At 45.8% G+C, this 27,761-nt stretch overlaps 2 protein-coding genes across 2 annotated transcripts in view; one reads left to right on the top strand and one right to left on the bottom strand.

Moving 5' to 3' along the window:
* The first annotated feature begins 817 nt into the window (after window positions 1–817).
* LOC126518285 (uncharacterized) overlaps window positions 818–27,761 on the top strand; it is a 118,211-nt gene continuing 91,267 nt past the window's right edge. The window contains exon 1 of the mRNA XM_050168129.3: window positions 818–1,013. The gene's annotated coding sequence lies outside the window, so the exon portion shown is untranslated. The remainder of the gene's footprint in view (window positions 1,014–27,761) is intronic.
* Window positions 21,496–25,903, bottom strand: LOC126518283 (uncharacterized). The gene is made up of 2 exons (XM_072285762.1): window positions 25,876–25,903; window positions 21,496–22,454 (listed from the first exon to the last, which is right to left on the bottom strand). Exons 1-2 carry the CDS (start codon window positions 25,901–25,903, stop codon window positions 21,496–21,498), a joined length of 987 nt encoding a protein of 328 aa, XP_072141863.1.

Here is a 27,761-nt window from a genome sequence, read left to right as displayed (position 1 = left end):
TGCATGCATTGCACCTTTAAACTAACATATGTCAACGATGTGCTTGACTCACGAGCAAAGGTAGATGAACAGAAATCTTTTAGCATGGCTGCCGGTGCCTCCGCACAGCCCCTCCAGAAATTAATTCCCGCAGTATAGCCATTATAACATGCATTCTGAAAACAGTTGGTACGTGTCCGAGGTTTTGAACAAGAGTCTTCGATTAACTGTAACAACGAGCACATTACTAGAGAGGGCGCCTCCCACTAATGACGATCAGCGCTTACGAACTCGTATTCGTGAATGGCTACCCGTTATTCCAAACACAGTAGCGTTACATCGCACCTTTCCCTTCTTATAGGCAACATGTGTTATGGCAGCAGCCACGTGGGCTTGGACGTACTGGCTATATTTTGTTTGGTGAGATGATTGCATTGATGCTGTAAGAATTGGCAGAGGCAACGTACATTACACACCAGTGCCGGGAGTCAATAGGCTGTGACATGACACATGGCGGTGGAGTATTAAAATTTTACTCCAAATAATCTCCATTTTTTGGCTGGTATGATTGGCCTAAGCTTCAAGAAAGCCAGCATGCAAAGCTACTAGCTCGCTTTTCAAGTTAATTCTCAAGACATCCATGAGAAAGCCTCATCACTCCGACACCCACATGGAGCATGCCGTATTTCGAGGAGATTCTCATTAAGTTAACACCAGCAACCAAGCCATACATGCCTCGGAAACGGTCATTATGCGGGCTATCGCGTCGTGTAAAACGTTAATGTGGACCGAGTTAAAGCATGCTGTTGCGAACTTGTACTTCGGTAGCTCGGCAGAATCAAATGGATATTTTCTAGCATTAACAAATCAGTCGAACCATTTTTTATGTGCAGGTATGTCGAGACCACGCAAATGAGCGACTCAAAGGAAGTCGTCCATATTCTGCCCTCATCGTCGAATTCCACTGGTTGATGAAGTTGCCAGAACCTCAAAGGCCCCGCCGGTACGATGAACACTACGATCACCCGCCTAAGGTAAGCGTGGCATATGGCAGCGCTTTCTACTTCTCATGCAACCTCGGGACGAAGCGCAGCCGCCTCAGGCCTGTCGGAGAAGAAAAAAAAAGAAAAGAAATCAAGGACGAGTTGATTTTGCCTTACGAAACAAGGTGATTGCATGCTTGCTGTCACTGATTGAGCCCGCTTCTCCCCGCGGCTACCCTGCTCGTCTTGGAACGACGCAACCCGATAGATGGGAAATCATCCGCGGCCAAGTATGCAAGGAGCATTGACTTGTTCTCATTGCCCGACGTGTTTCGCCTATCGCGCCGCCTCTTCTGGTTTCAACAAAAGGGAGCATTACATTTTCTTTAAGCGGGAATTGTTGGCTTTATAGGAACATCATCGTTCCAGTTACCGCGAGTGTGCAAGTGTAAACAAATGGAGCTCTCTGGTTTGGAATTGAAGGCAGGTATTAGACACGAAAAAAGAAACGGAGAGAAACGTTTATTAGTCGCCGAGTCAACTTTCGTGTATGTCATACTCTTCTTCAGAGTCCAGCCTGGTCCCTATAATTTATCTTCGTGCCATATCGCAACCAACTCGTTTGGGAAGTTCTGGAAATGAGAGTTCGTGTGTGTAGCAATTTCTGAAGACGAATTCCCCAACTTTGTGCGGACAAAGCAGACTGGAGATCAGCAAGCAGCCCAGCGTATACCCCATACTAAATAGTCCCCTGTCCGTGTTTCCTTAGTTTCATTCGTAGTCTCCTTTTCATAGATTTACGTCGGCTGGGTTCACATGCCGATATCATAGATTCTCAATGTTGCAATCCGGATGCATTTGCATTGCTCAACGCGCCGAACTAGCCCGATTGAATACGATTTCTCGTTTTTGTTGTCGAGTTGGTCCTATCAGTCGGTTCTCGGGTTTAAACGAAGTGATTGCGAAAACGACCGACGTTAGGCATTATTGCTGAGTGACGTATAGGGCATTTTTTCTTTATTTCCATAAGCGTAGTGAGTCGCACTAAAATAAATTTCTCTGGCATTCTTTGTATTACCACGAGTTAGCAATTACCAGGTGCTGTGTCGCACCCTTTGCCATGAGTCGGAAGTTCGTCGAGTACACTGTCACATTTTCTGGGTAATCTGCTGCATTATCTCGCTCTTCACGCAGACGCTAGTTCACGGCAAAAGCAGAGAGTCGGCGATGGTCGCCATTCGAAATAGTAGACACTATGTCGTCGCGAACTCGGCAGCAGTAACCGTGGTTAACAAGTAAAAAAAAATTCAACCGCGACATTTCACACAACTGTTTGCTTGGCGTTTCAGTCACACAGAAATTTATCGAGCTGTGATCTCATTTTGAACTTTGTACCGGGCATTTCTGCAAGACTTTCGGTAACACTTAAAAACTGCCTTCTCGAATTACAAGGCAGTTCTTTCAGAGACATGCCATCGGTGGTGCCGACCACGAGGTGACGGCCGATACGTGGTAATTAGTCGCTAATTAACAAAGATTCATTCATTACCGTATGGACGTTTAGTTCCAGCGGGCTCATTGTAACTCAGAAATTGGAGCGAGCTCTCCGTACAAGCTGTCTTGGCTTTGTGATCTGAAAAAAGAACTGGGATAACCCGCAAAATTGTGGCGCCACGAATTTCGGCTATCAGAGCGCGCGAAACCAAAACTGGGAGGCTGCAAAAAAAAAAAAAAGAAAACGCAAAGCAGCGCCCCTCGAGGTGAAGTTCTGCACACTTCACCTAGCAGCGGGCAGACAGCGCCCTGTGGCTTCATGCTTCTCGCTGTCGCAGCGTGGCCCGAGTGGTAAGCATCAAAGTACCAAGCAATGCTAATTCAATTTTCATGCTTTATTGAGCATAGCTTTATGAGTGCGTAGCACACAGCAGTCGCCAGTAACCGTTCTACATACAAAATTCTTATTGCAATTCTTATTAATCTCAGAAAGCTCGTTTCTCCTGTGCGGTAACACGTGGCACCAGATAGCAATATCCCGTTATCAAAATAATAATAATTTCAATTAAACCACTAAAGGGCTATGTTTCGATAAAGGTTACATTTCGGCCCCTCTATAGAAACTTCGGCTAAGCCTGCTTCGTGGACTATTTTGTATGGTTCGCCATTTTGTTTATATGGTGGTCACCATTTGCCTGACTTTAAGGAGTGACTTTAAAATTCAAATAAGGACATTTAAGAAACGCTCTTTCTTATTAATTTTCAAGGCGGGAATGTGCTTGATTAACGAAACAGAAGGCTGAAGTGGTCGAACAAAGGGAACAGCCTCCTCGGTCAACAGTCTGCACGCCACTGTTGGAAACACGACAGTCAGCGGGTACTTAAATATTCTGAATACATCCACAACTTAGTAACGTGTACGTCCACACCAAACTGCTGACTTCTTTTTCGATTTCGAATTACTGTGCTGTCATTATCATTGTTTCCCTTCGACGCGCTATTTCAATAGGCCGCTTTCCACCTAAACGCCTTCATTAAAGCTACTTGTGCGATTATTAACTGGAAGCGCTAAGTTCTGCGTATAAGACTGCCATCCTCGGCTTCGTGTACCGTTCGTCTTTAACTTCGCCTGTGCCTTTCGCGTAAAGCTAAGTTATCACGTATTTTATGCTGCAGCTGCAGGAATTACGGAGCGCCGGGGGGGCGCTTTCGTAAGAAGCCTTCGAACCATCTGACGCCCGCAAAGCCAGTTGCGTCCAAAATTGGATATTTCAACACTCACCCAGAACGAATGAGGTCCACACGCCTCGTAAACTCCAAGTCTGTTCTGTAGGCCATCGAGTAAGCACAGCCAAAAGGTCTACTTCTACATGTAGAGAGTGGAGACTTTCGCGAGTACGCCGAAAGACGTGGCAGGGGTTCAATTCGTCGCGGGGGGCATTTCGTAAAAGGCAGTGCCTAGTCGGCCACCGCGGTAAATTGAGCGACAAAGCGCATAATTTGAAAGTGTCATTGAGCCTCGGTGGTCTACGGGGGTCTCGAGAACAGCACGTGGTCCTAATGCAGGCTCTAAGCAGCGGTGAAGCAACTGGAGCGTTTTTTTTTTTTTTTTTTTTGAAGCATGCATGCAAATTACACACTAGGCATATACAGGGTGTGTCAGCTGACTTTAGCCAGAGTTTAAAATATGCGAATGCCAAGTAGCTGGATAAAACGAAGGTAATGTTTGCCTTGCTTGGAGTTAGTCTGCTTACATTTAAACTCCACCTAAATGTATAGTTAGCCCTAATTAATTAATCGGCTTTAGAAATAGTACAATTACATGAAAAGTGTCAATGAGAAAATTGTGGAGCGACGTGAAGAACTTCCGCTTCAGCTTTCTGTTGCTCAGTACGTGCTACATAAAAGTGTTTCCCCGAACGTGAAAGAAGTCCGCAAATGCACGCGAAATTTCCGCGCGACTGGCCGCTCGAGGCACTTTTCGTCCATTCGCGGGCTTCTTTCACGCTCGGAAAAACACTTATGTAGCACGTATTGAGCAACAGAAAGCTCAAGCGGGAGTTCTTCACGTTGCTCCACAATTTTGTCATTCAGACTTTTCATCGAATTATAATATTTGAAAGTTGATTAATTAGGACTAATTATCGAATTAGGTGAAATAGTGAAAATAAATGAGCATCTCAAAGCGACGGTAAACAACGGTACATTCGTCCTGTCCAGCTACGTAGCATTCGCATATTTTAGAACAGACTAATTTTAGCTGGGACACCTGTATACGTTTTCTTATTACCGGTACAGGTTACCTTAAATAACACCAGGTAGGCACGTGCGCGTAGATTGCAATAATGTTGTTAGGACCGAGAAGAGATTGATAGCTGTGCACAGATGTGGGGAAATTGTGCTTTCGCCCGTTTCTTATTCTGCTTGTAATATTAAGTTTACATTAAAAGGCATAAATGCGACGAGTACAACAGGAAGGAATACAAAGGTAAACTATATTTCTCATTTCGCCACATTAACGCCGAAGTCTTCTGTGATGTGTGACAGTCACGGCATTTTGTGAGGAATGTTAGGAGAATGACAACAGGTTAGGCACCGCGTTTTGGATGTTATTAGCGACTAGACAAGAGTCGCCGGTATGAATAGTGCCTTGGTTGTCGCACGGCACAGCTGTCCCCACCAAACATTTGTGCGACCATGTAACTAAGACGGGCTACGTTTATATTATAATGAAATTGATTCCACAGAAATACTACGAACTTCATTCCTTGTTGCAGTAATGTACGTGCCTTATTTTGAAGCGATAAATGTTGCACTGACCTACTTTTGGCGTTTGCCCCCAAGTCGAATGTATTGAGCCGCAATAACAGGTATTTTCTTCTCTTGCACACTGCGTGAGTTACAATTTTAACTTTGTAAATTGTTGATCTGCAAAAAGTTCCTAGCAGGTAAATACACTTTGGCTTTGAACAATCATTTCTTTTGCCTATGGGTGTAAGACTGCGCCTGTAGACAATTCCTGTAGACAACTCCTGGAACATGAACTGACAAGTTATTTTTAGGCTTTCTGGTGATTGTTTTTGAGAGAGCTTATATAACCAAACAGGATGGCACTCTGTTATTTTTTTGTTAGTTATCTTTCTTGTACTAGTGCTTTTTTTGGCGTATTCGAAAGCAGTAAAGAATGAATGCACATGCCTGCGTGATTTTTGCTGAAGGGTTGCAACTGAAAACTTCAGTAAATTGACGTGCAGTGGGAGACGCTGTGTATGGCCAAACGACGTTCTTGTGTTTGCTTTCCTGAGACATTCACATTACCGGAATGATTGAGAAGATTACATCCTGAATGCGGCAGGCGCATCGTTATTCTTATGCTATTCGATTCTCATACAGCACTGAAGTCGTATGTCCCACATCTCGGTGTGTTGGTTCTCGTTGCAGTACGGGATGCTCGCTTGATACTTCGTTGCAAGTAATTCAGGAACAGAATTCCTATCTTTTTGTAATTCGTGAATATAATGTTAGTTGCCGCCTTTATTGCATTCCTGGAATACCTGAGAGATTGAGTGTCCTGGCAGACCGGTTGTCGTGCCGCCCAAGAGGTCGTAAAGCCGCTGGTTAGTTTTGCCTCTAGCTGGGTCTTATTGCGAAAAAGCCCGCTTTTCAGGTGTCGCGAAGGTTGCTTTGTTTACTGATGACGAACCTGAACACTTTACTTTTAAGCGTTACACGCATGGCATTAATGTTTAAGAAATACACAGCATCGAAAACTAAGATATCAAGTAGAGCGAAATCAAGAAGGCGTTGCTTTCGTACCGATTGATGTAGACATCAGCTGGGCGTGGCTGATCAAATGAGGACGCCTATTACCAAATATGTTTTGATTTGGACACGGTGTCGACGATGTGCATCCTGGACGCGCATCGTCTACGTCATGCCCACATCGAAACATATTTGGTAATTTGTCCCGTTTTGTGCTGCACACCTGCAGAGTATACTGTGGCTGTAGTGTAGAATGTGTTTTGCGACTAACGTTTTACGACGAATCTAAACCAATAATGTGAAAAGAAAGGGCCGGTGATATTTTACGTTTTGTCGAGGATAAATATTCATGTCGGAGCAGCGAAGCCACAGGTAGAGTTAGGTCAATGGTTCACGTATACGACAACTGCTGGTGCCAATCTGGTCATTTATTATATCTGTGTACTAACACTACACACCAGTTAACCACGCGTCTACCTGCAACCTAGGCCAGCCTGTGTAACTATTTATGAAAATCACGGACATTAATATTTGTCTTGGTTCGTTTGCTTTTTGTATCTATAGAATGTCATGTGTATAGATTTGATCGTATACTGGACAATGTCAGAAGTGGCACTTTGTTCAGTTTGTCATAAGCACGGATAGCAGACGTTCAAGGATGAGTTTATATTAAGTGAGCAATCGACGCAAGCGCTAAAATGAAGACGTGTGCAATGAGCAAAGCAATTTATCCGCATAGTGACGCCTATAACGCAATAGGACAGCGTCGCGGATAGCACTAAGGTTTATTTATGTATGCTGGAAACGTTAACGGAAAAGCTATAGAAGGCAGAAGCTTTCATGTCTCGTGGTCGGCCGAAAGGCTGCTATAAATAGCGCCAATGTGATCCTTGGTTTCAATGGTATCTGCCGAACGTCGCGTGTCGCCGCGTTAATGCGCCACTATACGACATTCACATTTTGCCTATTTGCTAACACAGCCCGTCATGCTGGTTTCTTGTTTTCGATGTATGCTTCATATTGTGGTCTTCCATTGTCTTTGCAAACTTCACAAGGGTGTTTCGTGTACATGCCGTGGGGACGGGTAGCTATGACTATCGGACCCAATTGCCGAAATCGTTTACGCTCCCACCGGGACGGAGCGAGACAGGGCTTCGAAACAGCCGTCAACTCAGGCGTCTGTATTTATCCTTTCTTGCCTTGCAGCTCGCCTCTCGCTCTGCGTCTCCATTTGCTGACACAGTAAGAGATAGAAGCTGTGTCGCGATGACCGTTCCCATGGCCACCTCTCAATTTCATGCTCTCTTGGCTTTCCGGCCAAGGGATAAGTCCGCGGGGCGCGATACTCGCTATGTGCGTGTGCCGTGCAATATCGTATATACTTTCTTTTGCTCGTTCTCTTTGTTTCCTGCGTTTCTCATTCTTGGGGGCTCTCTGTAAACGCGGAACGAAGAGAAAGGAAGAGTGAACTGAGAATTGTTAGGAGTTAGAGGACCACGTACGAAAAAGGCACACAAAGCAAATAAAACAAAGTCTAAAATTATAGATGCCCACAGAAATGATACTCGATGTTTGTGTAGAGCATACCGCAATAAATAAAACGGGAAACATATATCTCAAGGACGTTATAAACAGACTAGACGACACGATGTTGAATCTTCCGATGTTCCGAACGGAAAACGTAATTTCTCTAAATATATTTTTAATTTCTCGGAATGACGCTCCCCTTAAGCAACATCAGGGTTGTACAAATGTGCGAGCAATTATGCTTGGCGCTTCAGCATTCCAGGACAATTTGTTGCGGCCCTTTGAAACTTCGCTCCCGACCTGCAATCGGTGTTTGATGTTTTCTGCTATATGGAAGGACCATCCCATGAGCACAATCATAATTGGGATATTTGTAGCCGGTTATAATAACACCTTTCGTAAACATTTGACTTTCTCTGTACCGTTAGCAAATCAATGTACAATCACCTGTTTCCTTGTAATAGTAAACCATGAACGCTTTCATTTATCGCGCTGCGCGCACAGCGAGAGTTGGGGTGGGCCGTAATCAATTCTTGCTTAACTTTTCAACACCAAACTAATTTTGGTGCAGGCGTTCAAAAACAAATTATTTCCTCATTAAAACCTACGTTTGTTTCTCCGAACCCGCCGCAGCTTCAAAACATTATCTGGTGTCGGTCTCTGCTTTCCTATAGTAGAGTCCAAAAATAAGTCTGCAGCCGCAACTAAAGTTCAGTAATTAAAACCTGCTTTTCAACACTGGACGACAGAGCTGCTGTGAAGAAAAGAAAAAGAAAGGTACAGTCGCGGACAGAATAAAATGGACCACGGGATCTCCGAAAACGTTCAATTCCCGAGCAGCCTGTAGCAGTAACCAGTGAAACTGCCCACGACAACGTTGTTAGCATATTCTAGTCGAGGTCCAAAATGCAAATACCAGATTGCGTTGTGAGGTTGCGGAGATATTCAGCTTTTTCTTAGATTTCATGGTCCATAATATTCTGTCCGCGACTGTACGTGCATGCAGAAAACTTTTCTGTCACATTACAAGTTAGTTTGTAACAATCTACTCTTGCAGCGGCGTGAGCATAAACGCTATTGGTTTGCTCGAAATGAAGGGACCCTTTGTTATGCTTGCGACATCTGTGAGAGGCTCACATCATGCGAATACAAGCTGCGGTGGCGGCAGTATTTAAAAAAGTTGATGTCTTGTGGATTGTGGAGGTTTGCACTCGCCTGTGAATTCAATCTCGCCATGCAGATTTGCCACGTAGAACATGATTTGAAGGTTCAATGCGTAATTAAAGCCACCCTGGCAGGTCGAGACACGGGCAAAATAGCTGCTAAGTATAGCCTACTCAAAAATGCTAAACTTTAGTTGTAGTTGCCGTGCACTAGTTTGAGCCAGCGTCACGCTTTCTCAATGTTTTTTTCTTGTGGAAACTCTATCTGAGTAATTTAAGCTGCTGGACGATAACGTAACTCTCGGGGGCAGAATGATGTAGCAAAATTTTTCATCTTACAGGAACTGCTTCCACAACGAAAATGCGACGCGGGAAGTCATGACGAAAGTATTCATAGATCATATGGACCCGCTTCGAAACCATGCAGTAGGGGGGAGAAAAACGAATACGTCAAGAGAAAGTCCAATGTTCGATGTCGCCGCCTAGCGAATGCTTTTCGCATGGTACCACGGACCTGTAGATGTTAGCCTGCCAATGCCCCGCATGCCACCTAAGCCCTTGAATAATACCGCAATCAATCAATCAATCAATCAATCAATCAATCAATCAATCAATCAATCAATCAATCAATCAATCAATCAATCAATCAATCAATCAATCAATCAATCAATCAATCAATCAATCAATCAATCAATCAATCAATCAATCAATCAAAAAGAAATACTTGCGGTTTTGCATGCGAAAGTGATGACGTTGGTAATAGCAGCATTCAAGGTGATGTTCTTTGCACCATTTAGAAAAATAAAACAGGTCGGACTGCGAGATGCGACAATCATCAACAGTGTGAATTTCCTTAAAGCTCTTGATGCTATCGGCCTATTGAAGGAATGAAGATTTCTGAATAGTAGAAAGAACGTCATTAGTGCAAATTTAAAAAATGAATCGTCCTTAGACTCATTCGTGAGGGATGCCGGCCATGTAAAAAGAAGACGTTTGGCCATCGACGTTAACTTAAGATGATCTTTGGAGAAGATAACTATGCAAGAGATTGACAAATAAAGAGTCGACACCAAGCTGCGTAAGCTTGATCAGCAGCAGTGAGTGACTGACTACATCAAAAGCTCTGCTAAGGTCACAGTAAATAGCGTCAACCCCTCTGAAATACCGGCATAGAGATTTGTGTCATGGCACTTGCACTTCGGGCGGCCGGCAGGAAATCAGTGCTGGTTTGGAATCAGTGAGTTCACAGTGAAATTTTGTGAAGAGCGAGCTCATTAATCTTACACGTAGCACAGAGAAATCGGGCAATAATTCGAGGGACAGGTTTACAGCAAAACTTAAATATAGGAAAAATATGAGCAGTCTTCCGTATATGAAGGAAAGCGTAAGCATTCGAAGAGCTAATAAATGTATATGTCAAAACAGGGGCAAGTGGTCTTTCAGAATTGCAGAGGGTACGCCATCAGGGCTGCAAGATGAAGAAGACTTCAATCTCTTAAGGCATTCTTGGACTTTTCATCAAACTTTTCATCCAACAACACAGCACTAGATGTAGAAAGAGTCGTGTGGACTGCTGCCTGACATCAGCTTTGATAACCGAAGTTTTATATGAGGATGAGAAATGGGCAGCAAAACAATCCGCAACTATTTGGACTTCAAATCCTCTAGAGTCGTGCAGCCGAAAGCAAATTCGACGTTTTATAGAGCGCTTGTGGGTATACTTCCAAAATTCCGCCAACCGCTAGGAAGCGCGCTTTTCCAAGAAAGCAATATGTGAGCCGTGATCCGACTTATATAAGCGCTTGCAGAGTCTGAAAGAAGCGGCATTCTTCTCCCCGTTCATTAGACAAAGGACCTCTGGACTTGCGGCGCGCGCGACTTTTATACTTTAGGGCAGGCATAGGAAGGAAGGAAGGAAGGAAGGAGGGAGGGAAGGAAGGAAGGAAGGAAGGAAGGAAGGAAGGAAGGAAGGAAGAAGTGGAGAAGGAAAGGCAGGGAGGTTAAGCAGTTTAGCTCGACCGGTTTGCTACCCTACACATGGGAGCGGGATGGGGGGACGAAAGATGGGGAGGAGAGAGAGGGAGAGCGCATAGCACAGCACACACATCGTCAGATACTCTTGCGTGGTACGTGACACTCTTGCGTCACTCTTGCGTGGTACGTGACATCGCTGTCACAGCCGCTTGTCCAAGCCCGTCTCTTTCAAAAACCCAAATAGTCGCTTTGTCGCCTTCAGCTGCGATGTCTTCTGTCGGCTACATGTGAAAATCGCTTCAACTGACAAGGGCAGGTATCAGTGCCAATGAGAACCAGTGGGGTTACTTAGAGCTTTTAGGACTGTACTGGCGAATGTATTTGCCCATACTATTCAAAATGAGCTCCTTAAACGGACCCACTTTGTCATCAACATTGGTTTTGTTTGTAAGCAGTGACGAATCGGTGGTGGACAAGAAATCATATATACAGACATAATCACGACGATTGAAAGCAAAGTTAGAGCATTCATTTATGATACTGGAGGAGCTCTACCTCAGCGCGCACACAGAGGCAGACACACACCTTTAGTGGTGGGTGAAAATTGTCGGTATCACGCAAGGGAAATGTCCGAACGAGAGACATATATAACTTCGGAATTCGAGAGGCGAAAATCTAGGACGTTGCCACAAGAACTGGTCTTCAAGTTGTGCCACTGAAGGAAACACAAGGACAAAGTCCAACCACAGGCTGCACTTGTTCGCTGTGTTTTTATGGTAATGAGAATATCAATGCGTGTTCCAATAAATTCCAGGAGTATTAAAATCACCTAGAAGGGTTCATCTGTGCTTGCTATGGGAAGATGCTACTGTTTCAATGGAAGAGACGACCGCATCAAACAGGACAGGGGAAATATTAGGCGGCAGATTGAAATATCAAATTAACAATTTTTCGCAGTACGCAAGGCTGGCTTCAGTTTTACCGATTCATGCACACTATGTCGTTGCGCCAAACACATCTTAGGGAACCGTCATCAGCAAGCAGCACGCCACCGCATTTTTTATTAGATCCACTGAAATCCCGGTCACTGCGGAAGACGTTTGTATTGTGGTGGAAAAATGTCGGAAGAGGAAATTTCACTGCAGAGTCAAGTTTCGGATATAAGAAAAATAAGAAAACTAAAAGACAGTGGAGAAAAATTCACATGCTTTGGTGCGAAGTCCACGAGCGTTTTAGTAAAAGATGCCCAATTTACACAACGCTTTGATTTGGAGGTTACCTTGGAAGCATGAAGCATGTCGTCGTGTAGCACCATACGGAACGGCTTGAACAAGCATCCCAATGGCCACATTTACAGGTCGTTCAGGCGCTTATACGCTTCATCATCGACGGCTTCATCGGTGTACATGACGAATTATGCTTCGTCTTGATGCGCTTGCAAGCAATGGATGGTGCTCCGACCTGTGAGTGGTGCGCGTCAGATCTCTAGACGAGGTTTCGGGAGAGAACCTGGCCACAAAAATGACTCGGCGCGAGGCGTTTCTACACTTAAACACCGATATTCCGTTGCTCTCCCCTGCTGCCAGGCCGGCAGGTTCACTCCGTGTTGCCGTGGAGAGCTGTTCAGTGGCGGCAGCCCTCGGCGAAGTAGTCCAGACGGTCGCTGCACACGTTGCCTAGGACGGTTGGACCGGCAGAGTAAGATGAGAAATAGGCTAAGACGGCTTGCGCTCATTGCCAAACTCGTCACTCAGGCAACACAACTCGACATAGCACACATAGGTGTGCTACGGGACGAGCAGGCGGATGCTATAGAGCATGTGCCTGCTGTGCGGATGCAAGCGTGTTTTCCCTGTGCAGGCTATCGTTTCGACTCCGCAGCTTCGCCACTTCATCGTTGAGGAAGGATATTCCTTGAAGCGCCTGACAGAAAATACCATGGAGGGCTGTCATGTGACCTACCACCTCAAAATCGGTACCGACGAGAGGAACGCCCTGTGTAGGAGTCACCGATGGAGAACCAGCGTCCGAGAATTATGCATTCGGCAATTTGGATGCGCAGCAGACACTTAGAATTTTCAAAGGTGAGTCCTGTTTGCGGAGGGGGAGGAGAGTCACTATTACAAAAGTCAAGGTGGACGTCTAAATCGACCAAATTTGCAGTGCAATCTTTGTGAACACAAAGACAAGACGAGGGGTCCTGCTGAAACGTCGTATAGTTAAGGTGGCGCCCCTTCCTGGATCCTGAAGGGTCACCACGGTGTTCCATTGAGTTACAGTGAAGGGGCAGGCTAATTTAGATAAAGAGAAATGCCTACACCGACGTTGTCCCACCATGTTGAGATTTAGGGGTTAGAGGACGGAAGGTAGGTGTCCCGGAGCCTGGAGCCAGGGCTAAAATTCAGTTCTTGGGAGGGGGCACCTGTCCTCGGAATCTTCGTGGTCAATTACTTGACGCGGCAATTTGGAGGGCGGGTCGGATACATCGTTAAGAGGTCCAGCCCCGGCGAGACGTGCGGGGGAGATTCGCGACATGTTGGGCTATCATGGTAGGAAGTGCCTCCATGACCTTGGCAATGATGCGCTCCATTGCCGTCCCGATAAGGGTCTCAATTCGGCATTAAGATGGGCTTCAAGATTGGCCACGGAGACGTCAGAGGTCACCGGCGCCGCCGCGTCGCTCTCCGTGGCTTCTGCTTGGGGCGAAGATTAGAGGGAGCAGCGGTTTTATCTTCGAAAGCTTCAATTTTGGCAAGTAGCATCTCGTTTTGGAGCCGGAGAGATGCTACCAGGTTGTGAAGCTCGGCGTTGGTCGCCGAGCGAGGGTAAGGAGAAGGGGGGCGGGAGGAGGAGACAACCTTACCCGAGCCGCTCACCTGTTTTCCCTTTTTGACCGCAGTTCCGCAGGCACCGGTCTTGCTTTGCATGAGTTGGTAGTGGGCTTGCCTCCCCGATCCGCAATGTGGAGGCAGTGGTGGTGCCTTAACGTTCATGCCCGCTTGGGGACGCTTGCTTCTTGGAGTTGGTGACGTCACCGCGGAGAGATGAGTCACCGCCGGTGGCATGATGCTGCTGACGTGGCCTCTTCGCCATTGCGCCAGGTTTTCCGCCCCTTTTGGGCGGCCATCTTGGTATCCAGGTGGTATTTGCTGGTACAGTCTGAGTTTGTGGCATGACCGCCACCAAAAACCAAAAAACAGTATTTCGGGTTGAACCCATGAGGGACCCTCACCCCCTCCACGAAAGGAGCCTGCTGTCCACACAGGCCGCACTTGTCTTGCGTCAGATTTGGGCATGAGTCTGCTCAGTGGCCCAAGGTGCCACACACACAGCAGATCGGGATAGCACGCAGGTAGGGCTGCACTTCGACAACGTCTGAGTTGTAGGTCCCCATCCGCGGCTTCACTTTTCAGGCAAAAATCAGGCGAGCCTTATTGGAGGTTTCAAATTTGCGAATTTCCAAGATGGTGTCATGCCTCCACTGTATACCGTCTTTCATATTTTCCGCTCTTTCTTGATTTGCCGAAGTAATGACGCGTACCAAGAGAGAGAGAGAGAGACAAAGAGGAGGAAAGACAGGGAGGTTAGCCAGTGTAAGTACCGGCTGGCTATTTCTTCACTATTTTGTTTGAGATGGCCCCACAGTGGCACGTCTCCCAAGCCGGTTTGAACATGAAAACACCGAGCTGGTGGTCCGCCACGTAGGCTCTCTTGGTGCTCGCAATGAGTAAATTTGCTCGCGGGAAAAGACGAATCTGAGATGGACCACCGTTTGTGCGCCGAGGTAGGCACGAAAGGCTAAGCCCAGCTCACCATATTGGAATGCAGTCCCGATGGCCACAATGGTTCGCGGCTTGTTGATTACGACGAAATCTTCGAGGTGGAACTTTGGGAGAGGTTTAGGCCTCCATGACAACTTGGGTTGGCGGTTCTTGGCCGTGCGCAAGACGGGACCATGCTGAGGTGTGGGATCGCCTTGCTGGACGTCGATGTGGCGCCTGCCGTCATCTTCGCATTCCGGCGCTCAGAGAGGCTCTCAACGAGACGGAGATTTTTGTTGCGGAGCTGGTCCGATGGTGCCGAATCGGTTTTCCTGGCTTGAGGAACTGTCGACCAGGCCATGACGTCCTGGTCGTAGACGGATTGAGGCAGGGAGTTCGCCACGTTGGTGCGGAGAGCGGCTTCCTCACCGCCGGGCGCAGGCACAGCCGTTAGGTTTAGCGGTGGCGCCACCAAGTGCGAGTGAAAGTGCGCTCTAAGTTGGCGAAAAATTTGGCCCACCTGTATGAAAGTGGTGTCCCTGTTTGCCGGGCAACTTGCTGCGTCCGATGGATGTGAAATTGGTGGGATTGGACGAGTTGGTGCGTGGCTCCTGTCGAAAATTGACGGAGCCGAGGTGCCACGCGTCCGATCGCTTAAATCTTCCAACGCGTCTCCCTTTCCGGCGCTCGTGTGTCTTGAAAGCGATCTGCGACGTGGCCAAAGTGCGCGCCCGCGCAGGCCTCATCGTCTAATCGGTCTGCGATGTTTGCAGAGTGCGTGTAGTGCCGGTAGCTTCGTATGCGATGTGCTTTCTACGTTTCGTGCTCGTTGAAGCGAGAGACGCACGAAGGTCAGTTCGCTTGCTTCTGCCGCTATTAGTCACTCCAGAATTTCGACAGAGACTTGCCGCACTCATCGAGCGAAACATGTTCATGTTTACATGTGTGCGCGTGACGCCGCGCTGGTTAATGCAGGTAAAACAAGTTGGCGGACTAGTTGGTTCGAATACATAATAGAATGCGTAAGCACGGCTGAAAAAGGACATAGAACTAGATACACAAATACAGCGCTGCCTCTGCGTATGTTTGTTTCTACGTCCTCATTCAGTAATGCTTACACATTCTGTCAATGTTAATTTAGTTAGGAAGCAAATGTTCACAACTTTATACAGTTGATAAAACTACTATCTTTACTTCGTACAGCTACTCAGTAATTTGCAACCGCAATCGGTGCTTCGCCTTTCGGGCTGAACTGCGGATTTTTATTCGGTGCGCACATGTTCGACTGCCCTGCCGTGGCTCTGCCTGCAGAGCGGGAAAAACTGAAGCCAATCGCTCACTTTGACGTGTGGTCTCGTGTTGGGCCACCAGGCTTGGCTTCAATAGCGTTGCGCAATGCTCCCTCCGCGCGTTCTTTTTCTCTCCATGCTTCAGTGGCTCGAAATCCTCGTCTGGCCATACGATACACTTCACGTTGGAGCGTCTTATCGCGATATCGTTAAGCGTCAAGCGCCGCAGAAAATCCTGTGTCTGGGTTGGCATCCGGCGCCGGCATGCCTGTGAGTAAAAATCCCATATACGGTATATTTAGGTATATGTATATGCGACACCTTGCTATATGACACTCCGTATATGCATGTTATATTGCCACGACGTTCTATCACTAAAGTTGCTCATACTTAGCCTCACATTCTTGAAAAAGTTATTCCTCGGAATTTTGGCAATGACAAGCCCACAAACAAACGCCATTAAGCAAAGCGACGACAGCGCACTCCTTTTATGTTAAGTCTTCTCAGACTGAAATATTAAAGATGCGAACAGAACCAGGCAACTGTAAATGATATATTTTTTTTTTTGCCTCGCTGAGCACGACCTCCGGGATAAGCCTACGCATGAGGCCGCGTTTCTACAACAAAGCCTTCGTGCATAGCGTTCGCCGCGAACGTTTCTCGGTAAACATTACGGTTACATAAGCTCATCTGCCGGTAAGCATTAGAAGCAGACAGGAGAGGAGGAGAAAGACGAAAAAAAGCTTTATTTTGACAATGAATTTGGGACCTCCGAAGCCCCTCGGGCCCCCACACGACCCCACTGCACTCAAACGTTCATGTTTAACATATCCATGACGCTGGCAGCTCTGCTAGAGGCGATCTTCTGCCTTGCCGAGTCCGGGGAGCGTAGTAAGATCTCCCAGTCCTTCGAGGTTTGGAGTGGTACCGGCCCGTCGAGGGGCGGAGAAGCCGGGCAGGCCAACAGTAAATGGGTGAGGTTTGCTTTCGGCGCATTGTACAGATGGCAAGGAGGTGAGATGGGTCGGTAGTGAGATAGGAGGGATGGAATAGGTAGGGAGCGCGTTTGCAGATGGCGCCATAGCTGTTGCTCCCTGGTCAGGCCATCGTCACCAGAAGCTAAGACATGACACCGACCGACCTTTCCTTAAATTCGCGGCCGCTGCCCCCGTGTGGCTTTGGACTCCTGCGAGCATTCGTGGGCTCTTGTCTAAATGAGTGGCCTGTTATCACGGGCCCTTCCTCATGCTCGCTCGGACATCTCCGGTCATTTATGAAGTTGAGCTTTTGACGCTATCCCAAGACTTACGTCGTCGTGATCGGGGAGTGGTCCATGCGAGCCGTCTCAAGCCCTATTATGACTCCGCTATACTGTGAACGATTTAAATCGTGAGGATGGCTACGATATTCCGCGGGTGCCGATGTAATGAAGGCATGACGATGGCGAAGTAGCCAAGCAAGCAAGCCACAGAGTTGGTGGTAGCGACGCGACCCGAGCTTACGCTTGCCTGGATTTTGGCTGCTTGACACCAGCCGTTTCTCCACGCTCACCTTTGACGTTCCTCGTCGTTCCTTGGCGTTTACACGGCAATAAATTACGTGACATTATTGTTCCTATTATAATGACAATCAAAATTGATCATACCACTAGGAGAGACATTGCAGTGGAGCGCGAGAGCGCACGGTTTGCCAGCTTTTGGAAGATACCCTAAAGAAAGACCAGCGTGTCCATGCGAGTATTATGGCAGACAGCGCAGAAAATAGTTCAGCCCTTATGGAAATTATATTTATGCCATTTCTGGCTGGTCATAATAATTACAAAGAGTATTTCTATTTGGGCGTTCTAGTTATTGCTCGAAAAGTGTGGTTTATAACAATTTCCCTGCAGACTTGATTGTTCTCAAATATCACTTGGGGCTAAGAAAGGAAACCTAGAAATGTCAGTTCTGCTTAGTTTTAAACATTGAAGCACCAGTTCCTTGTGTACTAATTAGAATCAATAACCGCGTAATTATTGTCGCCGAGACCTGATCAACCACGTTGTTTGTTAACGTCTGCGAACTAATGGTACTTGGACAAAGTAGTAAGGCCGGCTAAAGCGGCAAACTCAATATAACGCCGGCCTCTGCGCTAGTTTGGTGCCGGTTGATTAATAGTCTTCAAGCAGCATGGACAAGGAGCGATTTCCATTATTCACGTGAGCTCGAAGAATGCTCAGAAACATGTCTGCGCAATGCATTGCTGAAGTCGCAAGGTAGTGTACCAAGGTGCCCATCCTGACACGGCAGCGCGGTGGTATAGAACAAGCACAGCCAAAAAAGAGCACCCATTAGCGCATAGATATTCTTTATGACGGGCTCAGCTCTCGGAAGAGGAGAGGATGAGGGCTGCCGGTAAAGCCAACACTTCCTCCCTCTACGGTGCCTCCACATAATTTCCCAGAAACAGGAGTGACTTCGCCAATGTCCTATCTCTGTAGTGATTTATTGATGCTGCGTCTGACAATTGCCAAGGAAGGGAGCTGCAGTGACGCAATACAGCGAGGCTCCATTGCGTAATTCTGACGTCCAATGAGAGCCGCGTGAGGTTGCGTGCTTTGGCGTCATTTTCTGCGACTGTTGCGGAAGTGCGGCTAAGACGCATTAGCAGTTGAATGAGGGGCGATGGAAGCAGTTTCGGTCGCATCTCGCTTCGCCAAGTTCCCAGTATTCTCTCATATGAGTATAACCTAATGTTGGTTTCTGGTGAGTCCAAAATTAGGACCAGCTCCTAAAAGCTGCACAGTGGCGAATGGTGCCTTTGCCAACCTACAGCCCATTAATAAAGGTGCCACTATATCTGAAAAAGCTCCTTCCTTGCCCTGAGGAATGGCTGGTGAAATATCCCGAGCCACAACTGCATTTCTTCTGCTTCTGTTATCTTTTGTGTTATTGAAACTTTCCGCAGCGTATTTATCGTTTACTGAAGAAAAGAAAGGCAGAATCACTAATGCGCGAAGCGTGCCTGCGCATTCTTCCAAATCGCATTGAGGAACATCCTGAGTGCAGTCGCCGCCTCCGCACAATAGTTTTTCGTAGCAGTGCCCACAAAGGATACTTGCGCAAATGGCTTTTAGGTATTCTCCTTCTAAGCAATCCTCGAAGCACAAATTCCTTGCCAAAATCGGAAACCTCGATGCTGTATTGCGAAATGTGTTACCTGGCAATTACTTCTGTTTTTCTTGTGCACTATTTTTGCGGATGTAAAAGATTCTTTCGATAACATTAAGTAAGCGTAAGCTAACAGTAAGCGAGCAGAGCCAGACGAACCAAGTGACTGGTTATTTTGTTGATAGATCACCTTTCTACTATGGTTGCCAAGACGGTGCAGAAGTATTTCGACATGGCAGTAGCGAGCGTCCACCTTCCGTTCAAGAATTAGAACATGAATGTTTAAATAATTCCATGCATTGCCGCGATAGCGACGTTTTTGGATTCCTCAACTCCACTACGCGGCGTATACAATCCACACACAACGTTTGTGCTCTTCAATAAAGACTATTGCGTAGATAGCCACTGAATAGTAGGCGAGAAACCAACAAATATCTGAAGCAGTTACGTTTGCGTGTGATCTTTCTGCGGCTGTACGCAGTACGATCATGGCTTCATGCCAATAAACGCTTGCTACGGTACCAGTACTTTTTGACGAAAGGTGACGCCTTAGAAGACACGATGTCCCTGCGCGTCCATGATGTCAATAGTCATATCGTATTACTAAAGAGGAGCTTGTTAAGTAACATTCACATTAAAGGGGACAATTGGGAGTACTACATAATGTTCAATTTTGAAACAGCGGAAACAGCACGAAAAACACATGGGGGTAGAGGACAAGCGCTGGCACACTACTTGCATTTTGTTAAGCAAGAACACTAAATAAATAGAAAAAAACAAGCTGCACGCCAATTCATTGAACCAACACGCCTCCGAGGAAGCTTAATCCGCAGTCGACGGAGAACTAGGAGAGACTGATATGCTTTGAACGACCTGCTGCGACAGCATTAGAACTTAAGAACTACGCTAAGTTCGCACATCTCTGCCCAATGTAGGTCGTGTGGATGATATCCTTCTTTTCAGTGAACTTCTGTCACACATTGGCATGGCAGTTAGATAGCACGTGAAACGGTCTCATATCAGAAAAACTACTTATAATTGCATATGCGTTCTGTAGAGAAACGGCAACCATATTTTTGTCTAAATTAGACCTTATTGTCATGTTTTATTTGTCTGGCAAATATTTGTCTTGTTGATCTCAGAAAAAGATGAATGCGAATGCAATTGGAGGGGAGGTGTGGGTAGGGGAGGTGTGGGGAGTTTATGTTCTTTGCTCATGACGGTGCCATACAATGCCAGCAAGTAAAGGGTCGCACTTCGAAGCCATGTATTTTTTCTGCGTTCCTGTCGGCATCGCATAGAGCGTGCATATTCCGATGGTTCGGACAGTATGTCAGACCAACACAAAGTCCATAACGTGGCAATGTCGAAGTAAGTAGCCACTTAGCACTATGCCATCGATTATGACGGAGATTGGAGTAGTAGCATTAGCAGTAGAAACTTTATTGATGCAAGATTCTCGACGCGGTTAAGCGCCGGGTGGTGTCCTCCGGTAAGGCCCCAGTGGCTACAGCGGCTCGCAGGGCCAGGTCGTTTTCCGGCATCGCTTCAGACTTATTGATCGACCTCGTATCTTAGTCTGGTCCTCGCCACTACTTTTGCCTTTTTCTCTACGGCCCTATTTCAAGGGCAACGTTTTGTTCATGTAGTTTCTTCCGGCTGCAAGCAAGCAAGGCACGCAGGAATACAAACACAAACATGTTGCGACAAAGTAAAATGAATTGGTGCAGCACAGAAGCAAGGAAGCAAAAGTGACAGCGCGTATTCGGCTTCACCGTGGTAAATGGAGCACATATATTTCTATTCGCAGTGATCGATTGCTTGTCCCATGGGCACTTGACAAATCTGCCTCGGTTTCTCGGCTTCCGGAGGAGCCCGAGCCCTGCGCTGCGTCTCTTTCGGCTCCACTTTTTCATTGTAGCACGCCCGTGAACGAGTCCACTGTGTAATACATTGGCCTTCCTGGTAGGAGAATAGTGGATAGGTCCAATTTGTACGTAAATGTTACAACCTTCGCGGTATTCCTGGTTACTCGAGATATGAGTGGCAACAGCAATCCCGGTAGCAACATCTTCTGGTGCTTTGGCTAGCCACAATGCACTAGTTAAACTTGCTGGTTATAATGTTGTGTAACTATCGAATAAAAAATAAGCAACAGGGCAGCAAATAATGATTACACGCTGCTGACGCTAAACTTGTCAAGCATAATATGGATTTTACTGCCATAATTGCACTGCATGTATCTACTGTATATAAATTCCGCACCACCAGGCGATGCTACCCACCTGGTCCCTTACGTTTTCATCTCCGGTAATGCCTAACCTAACCTAACCCAACCCAACCCAACCCAACCCAACCCAACCTAACCAACAGTTGCAGTTGTAGACGAAAAATGCAAAGCATTGACCAAGTACTCAGGATGAAAGGTTTATTTCTTGACGGGCAATCATATAGTCAGCATCGAGTACAAACTTGTCATACAAAAGCACCAGGGACATGGGGTGCACCTTCCTTGCATGACGCTTGAGCAATGGACAGGCCTTCCACTTGTAGCGAAACATGCGGTGGTTAAAGGCATTGTCAGCAGGAAAGACTTCATTGTTAGAGAGGACAATGACAGGCGTTCTCGAGATGGTCTGGTCGGGCGAGTACTTGACTGCCACAGAGTCCACGTCGCCGCCAAAGATTTTCTTGACCGTGTCGAATGCAGAAGACTCACAGTTTGGCTCGTTCCACACCAGTATGCGGCGGCCTACAGTGTCTTGGAGCGGAAAGTTTGAAAAGCGGTTAAAGTTGCGTATAGTGCCCCTGTTTATATAAAAAGAAAGCACAGCGTCAAAAAAAAAGTTCTTGCCAGCACTCGGGGGAGACACCACTTCCATACAATTCTTCTTGGGCACCAGCTTCTCGACAAGCATATAGAGGTTGTTTACAAAGTCAGACAGTTCGAGCTGGTTGTCGTCAAGCTGAAAGTTTAGCAGTTCCAAGACAGCATCAAACGAGTCTTGCACAGTCATATAGTGAGCATCCAAGTCGCCGTGTGGAGCGTCAAACAGGGGTTGTGTGTGTTGGTACAGCTCGATAAAGTCGAGGGTAGTGTAACTGCACATGTCGTCGTTAAAAACTTGAATGGCCCTCTGCAGGTGCTTGTCGTCCAGTCGGATAAACCGAAAGGTGGGGTCCGCAAGCCACTTGGGAGTTCGCACAATATTCGTTAGTGGCGATACGGGGTTTTCCCTGAGCCAGTCATAGATGGATTCCTCCGCTTGTCTCTTTGTACGTTTTCGGGACTTTGTTTGCCCACCCTCTCGTGCGCGTAACGAATAATCGTCTGAATGGCTTGGTGAACTTCCGGACTCGACGTGGCATGAAGCTGCACACGCGAATTGCGGGTGCAGTATTTCCAAAACTCTTGAGGACTCTTGCGGAGTAAGAGATTCTCCTATTGAGGTTGCCCATGTGTCGAAGCCTCGCAAAGCGGTGCTGCTTTAATGTCAGTAATGAATAGCAGCATTCGGTTGCGGCTGGTTTGTAAACCAACAAAGGTACTTCGCTTCTGAGCAAGGTAGGATGATGTGTCGTAACAGTGACATACTCGTCGTGTAGCTTGACCCATCTTGCATTTGAAAGAATTGCTAAGTTACAGCGGGCCTTTTCGTTGCCCCTGTAGGTTTTCTCACAAAGTCCTTGTAAGTAATCTCAGGCTTAATCGACATTATAACAGACTGGCAGTACATGAGGGAGACGAAATATCGTAGGACCACGAAACAAGTAACATTCAGCAAAGGTTAGATAGCATGTAGACGGAGATAAACTCCACAGAAGGCAGTCGGGTAGCCCTAAATATACAGGTCTTGTTATTGTGTCTATGGTTAAAATAGAAAACAGATACGAGAAAGCGGCGACTAAATACCGCATGGCAATGTGCGGTGGTCGAAATTGTAATTTTAGTTCGGCAGCATGTGGCCCACAAATAATTTATGTGTAGCCCGACGCTAAGTGCTGCACAAAATAAGGCTCAAAACCAGCTAAGACAGATAGTTCACGTAGCATTTAGGTGACCAGGACTTTTGTATATCATGCCTTCGGCGTGCAATAGGCAATAGAAAATGCATTTGAAAGAAATACAAGTACGTAAGCACCCTATGAAGCGATGACACAGAAGGCTTGTCCCAAATTTGAATAAAGATAGTACGACGGTGGGATCGCCGTGAACGAGTACACCTGAATAGTTGCACTCTGGGACATTTTACCAATATCATCATAGTACTGTTTCAATCTTGTTTTCGCTCAATGCTAAACGAAACTACAGCCTAGCTTCCAGAGCTAGGCTGTAGACAAGGGTGCGGCGAAGAAATTGATCGCAAATATGAACACTATCAGGCCGTCTACGTGGGCGCGTAGTTTTTTTTTTAGACTTTCTGCCGTTTGTCGCTCAATGCGCACCCAATGATTTAATTTTGCGGTGAAGATAACAGTGGGTAGATAAGTGCGAACTATTTGTAAATGGCAGCAAATGATCCAGTTGGTAAAATACTGATGGGAGCGTAGCAGCTGTTGAATATCGTCTTTGTGTTCCCTTTCTCTTATGCAATATCTGTGACCTTCCGCCAGGAATCATATAAACGTTTCCCGTATTTGCTTCAGGCCGTATGAGCTTGGCGAAATGTGGGAGGGCAAAATTTTTCGAGTTCTTTTTCTTCGCGTCTCCATAATGGGTGCAACGCGGACAGGAAACAAAGCGTTCTTGGCGAACAACAGCCATTAGGCAGCTGCTCTGAACGGACATAGTCTGTCGAGACCTAAGAGCGGACCTGTGGCGAATGGGCGCTTGCCGATCATTACGGCTTTCTGCGAAAGTTCTCGCACGTCTCTTCTGCCACAAAATGCAGCAGTTCAGCAATGGCTAGTGTAAACGGGTCCCTGAACTACGAAGTAACCTCTCAACTATAAGTGCAGCCACCATAGATTGCCAATCGCTCCTTTGTTTTCTGCATGTTATTATGCCGGGCGTAACTACTATTTGTCTGTGGTGGAACCAAGGGCTTGTCTTTTAAAGGCTCGGAACTTTTCTTGTTAATGCCCACAAAGAGGCGTGAGCACATACTGTGCACGAATGGGAAACCACTAGTCTTGTGTTACTGGTTCCATGGTTGTGGTGTTTCCCTCGAATATACGGATGAAAATGGAATGCATAATAAAATAATGACCGCCTAGCTTATTTTGGTGTATATATAGCAGTGCTCTTATATAAATTTATGCGCCACTTTATTAATTGAAATAGCTAAAATAGATTCGGCACCGCATTTAAATGACTTGTCCAACAAAGGCGTTTCTTCATTTACTTTAGCGCTCAGCTTGAACGAGTTACGGATATTTATATAAATTTCCTTACACCCCATTAGCGCAACCACAATTTTTGTCTGGGGGAGAAGGGATAGTAAAACTTGGCAAGAAATTGTAGCGGTTCTAATATATATATATATATATATATATATATATATATATATAAGATGTCCTCACAGGCCTTGTATGAGGCATTGGGTAAGAGGGGCGTCACAGAGAGAGGGTCTAAAAGAGTATACATAGTGGGCATACAACAAAACATAATTTACATAGAATATTAATAGAAGGTATAAAAATGTGACACAACATGTTACACAAACCTTAAAGAGTCAAACAAAAATTAATAGGACCGGTAGTGTACATATTAGAGAAAAGAAAAGGTAGTTTTTTTCGCTGAACAAAGTAAGAAAAAATCTAGCGACTCTAATGTCATAGGACAAAAAATACAAGAATAATGAGTGAAATAGCGAGCTTATAAGTATGTGAGTACATAGAACCGATATAACTGAAAACAAAAGGAAATGCATCATGCATTTTGTTGAAGTTATTCCGTGGAATATGCACTTACGAGCTGGCGGAATTCGTCGGGATTTCTTTCGGAGACAATGAAATCAGGAAGAGCGTTCCAGAACCGATTGGCACGAGGAAGAGCCGACGAACTGAATGCATGCGTGTTCTCGTAGATGCGGGTGAAGCTGAGGTGATTACATCAACTGCGAGATGTGCAAGGTGCGACTTCAAGTCGCAAATGAGATTTCCTAGCCGCATGAACGGGCTTGTAAAATGCGGATATGACTGCAAAATCACGTCGAGGGCTTAGGGGCGGAAGGGAGAAATCAAGTTTTATTTGCGAGATGCTTGAATTGTAGGTGTAGTTACGTGAAATAAGCCTAGCGGCCCTATATTGAGCTGATTCTAATAAGCTGATTGGGTTGTCATGATCGGGTGACCAGATTCGGCAGGCAACTTCGAGCTGGGGGCGAACAAGCGCCTGATAAGGTAGCTTGCGGATGTTGGAGGGCGAATTACGTAGGTTTCTGTGTAAATACCCCAGTAATTTTGAAGCATTAGCACATAGTAGCAACGTGATGGGTCAAGGAAAGGCTTGGTGCGACTTTTTGTCAAAGGATATATATAGGGTATATATATATAAGAAATGAAGGCGAACGTTTTCGCACATGTTTCTACTGACGTTTCCGTTGCCGGTCTTCCGGCCGGAAGGTCGGTAAAAACATGGCATAACGTTCTTTTGTTCTGTTTTGAATTTTATACCTTCGGTTCTGGCGCGAAACCCTTCGTGCTTATATATGTGTATATATACATATATATATATACATATATATATATGCCCATTGAGCTCACGCTGCGCCGTGCTCCCGTCGACTTTCTAGGGTATCTATGTTTTATCTGCTAGAACTAAGCCTGGGAGTGTTATCACCACCACTCACGGCCTTGGGGGCGGATGTGCAACGTCATTTTTGCCGCACGCATCACTTTTCTTGGGTGATGGCAAGTGGTCAATGAGCCCACACAACCATGCTTTTCAATTAGTTCAAGCACCTTCCTCTTGCAGCCATTGTTACTTATGTCGTAGAAATGAACAAATATGCATATTTGAGCCATTAGCCACGCGGAAACGAGCTACAAATGTCTAAGTTTCGAAATTCACCGTATCATAAATTTTAGACTTTGAGCACTTTCAGCGCAGACATTCGCGTCAGTAGATTGCTCGGTAGGCAAAAATTTTCTGTCTGCTTATCTTCGCTTTTTCAGCGCATAATCATAAGCTAGGCTTTTGGACATTCGTTGACTATCTGAAAGTAAACAGTTCAGAATTGTTTTCCAAGTTGCGTTCTCAATTACTTGAAGATTCGAGAAAAAGGTATCCCCATTGAAAAGTATTATGTTCCCATCACCCCTGGCAACCATAATACAATATAATAAATTATCACATGAGATCCTGATCCCTGAGACGCCCATATTATTAGACCATATAATCATTGCGAATATGGTAGGTGGCATATGGGTAGTTTTTTGTTAGGAATATGAAATTCAAAGTTATTTTTGTCGAGCATAACGTGGTGCGTAGTGCCTTCTTTTTCTCTCAATGAGCGGCCAGCCTTGTCTTTATATATAACTGTTTCTACCATCCTCGATCGATGATCATCCATGTCCGACAAGGCAAGAAAATTCTAAACATGCGAATATATTCGGTGCTACCAAAAACTAAATTGAAGGTGAAGCACTTGTCGCGAGCATTATGAACACTGGGATTTCCACTGGTCTGGTTCAGCGATATCGCTTCTAATGTATGCAATGAATTGACATTTATTATTTACTGTTATCAATACCACCGTTCTCTTTACACTGGAAGTCGTCGTCACAGCTAAAGTACAGTATTGAATTCCTGCGCAGAGATTTCGTAAAAATTATTTATTATACGAAGTTAAAAGTGTCATGGCACTTCTTGAGAGCTTTTATATTGAGGTAGACCTCCGCGAAAGAAAATGTCGAATTGTTATTTACCCTTTCTTTAACAAGAAACACCTGTGAAAGCTATATGGTGAACTTTCTTCGTATATCACTTGCTAGTACGTCGCTTATAAGAAGCAGTGTTTTCTTTCTTGTTTGCATCGGGACATTTCAAAGGTGGCATTTTATTGCGGAAGCACTATGAACATACAGCAGGACAACGAAATCAAATGAACCAGCTTTCGGAGTTGCAATGGCTACCTGCTCTGACAAACTATCGAAACACCCTATGTTCTCGCGTGACTGAACTGTTGTGCCTCGTAAGGACGTGTGTTGCACTTAAGCCTTTACGGAGGATCGCGCGCTTCATGGGAGGGCAGCTCGCATACAATTTCGGCTTACTGATATCGGCATTTATAGACGCAACACTGACGTGAGGACAGCCGTCGTGTGCTGGTTTAATTTGACACACTAGGACGCTTCATGGTTCGGAGCTTTAGCGAAACCAAAGCACCTAAGCGCGAACATAAAGCAAGAGAAGGCAGACCTATCACTTATTGGATTTTAAGGAAGCATGGGATAATTTGACAGTATGAATAAAATTCTGAGTGGTAGGTTGTCTTCAAACGATAATTCATAAAGAAGTGTCTCTGTGTGCTGGTTCCCAAAACATACAACTAGCAATGATACTAGGACATACTCACGAGCTGGCTTGGTTGATTTTCTTATACACGGAAAGCATGCTTCAGTAATGAAATGAGTGGTGAAGGAAAGAAATCTCGGTGTCTCTCTGGAGTTACCTGTGATTTATTATGTCTACGTCAATTATATTGCGCTTCGAAATACGAAAACAATACGCGGT

Source organism: Dermacentor andersoni, unplaced genomic scaffold (genome assembly GCF_023375885.2).
Source record: "Dermacentor andersoni unplaced genomic scaffold, qqDerAnde1_hic_scaffold ctg00000041.1, whole genome shotgun sequence".
Classification (NCBI taxonomy): Eukaryota; Metazoa; Arthropoda; class Arachnida; order Ixodida; family Ixodidae; genus Dermacentor; species Dermacentor andersoni.
This window is presented reverse-complemented; position numbering and strand designations above follow the sequence as displayed.

Bases quoted from the DNA above. Each gene is read 5' to 3' on its own strand.
- LOC126518283 (XM_072285762.1), bottom strand. From the start codon at position 25,903: ATGACGTTGCACATCCGCCCCCAAGGCC. The intron at 22,455-25,875 runs GTGAGTGGTGGT...TCGCGTGTGCAG, and splicing joins GCACATCCGCCCCCAAGGCC to CTTCATGCCACGTCGAGTCC.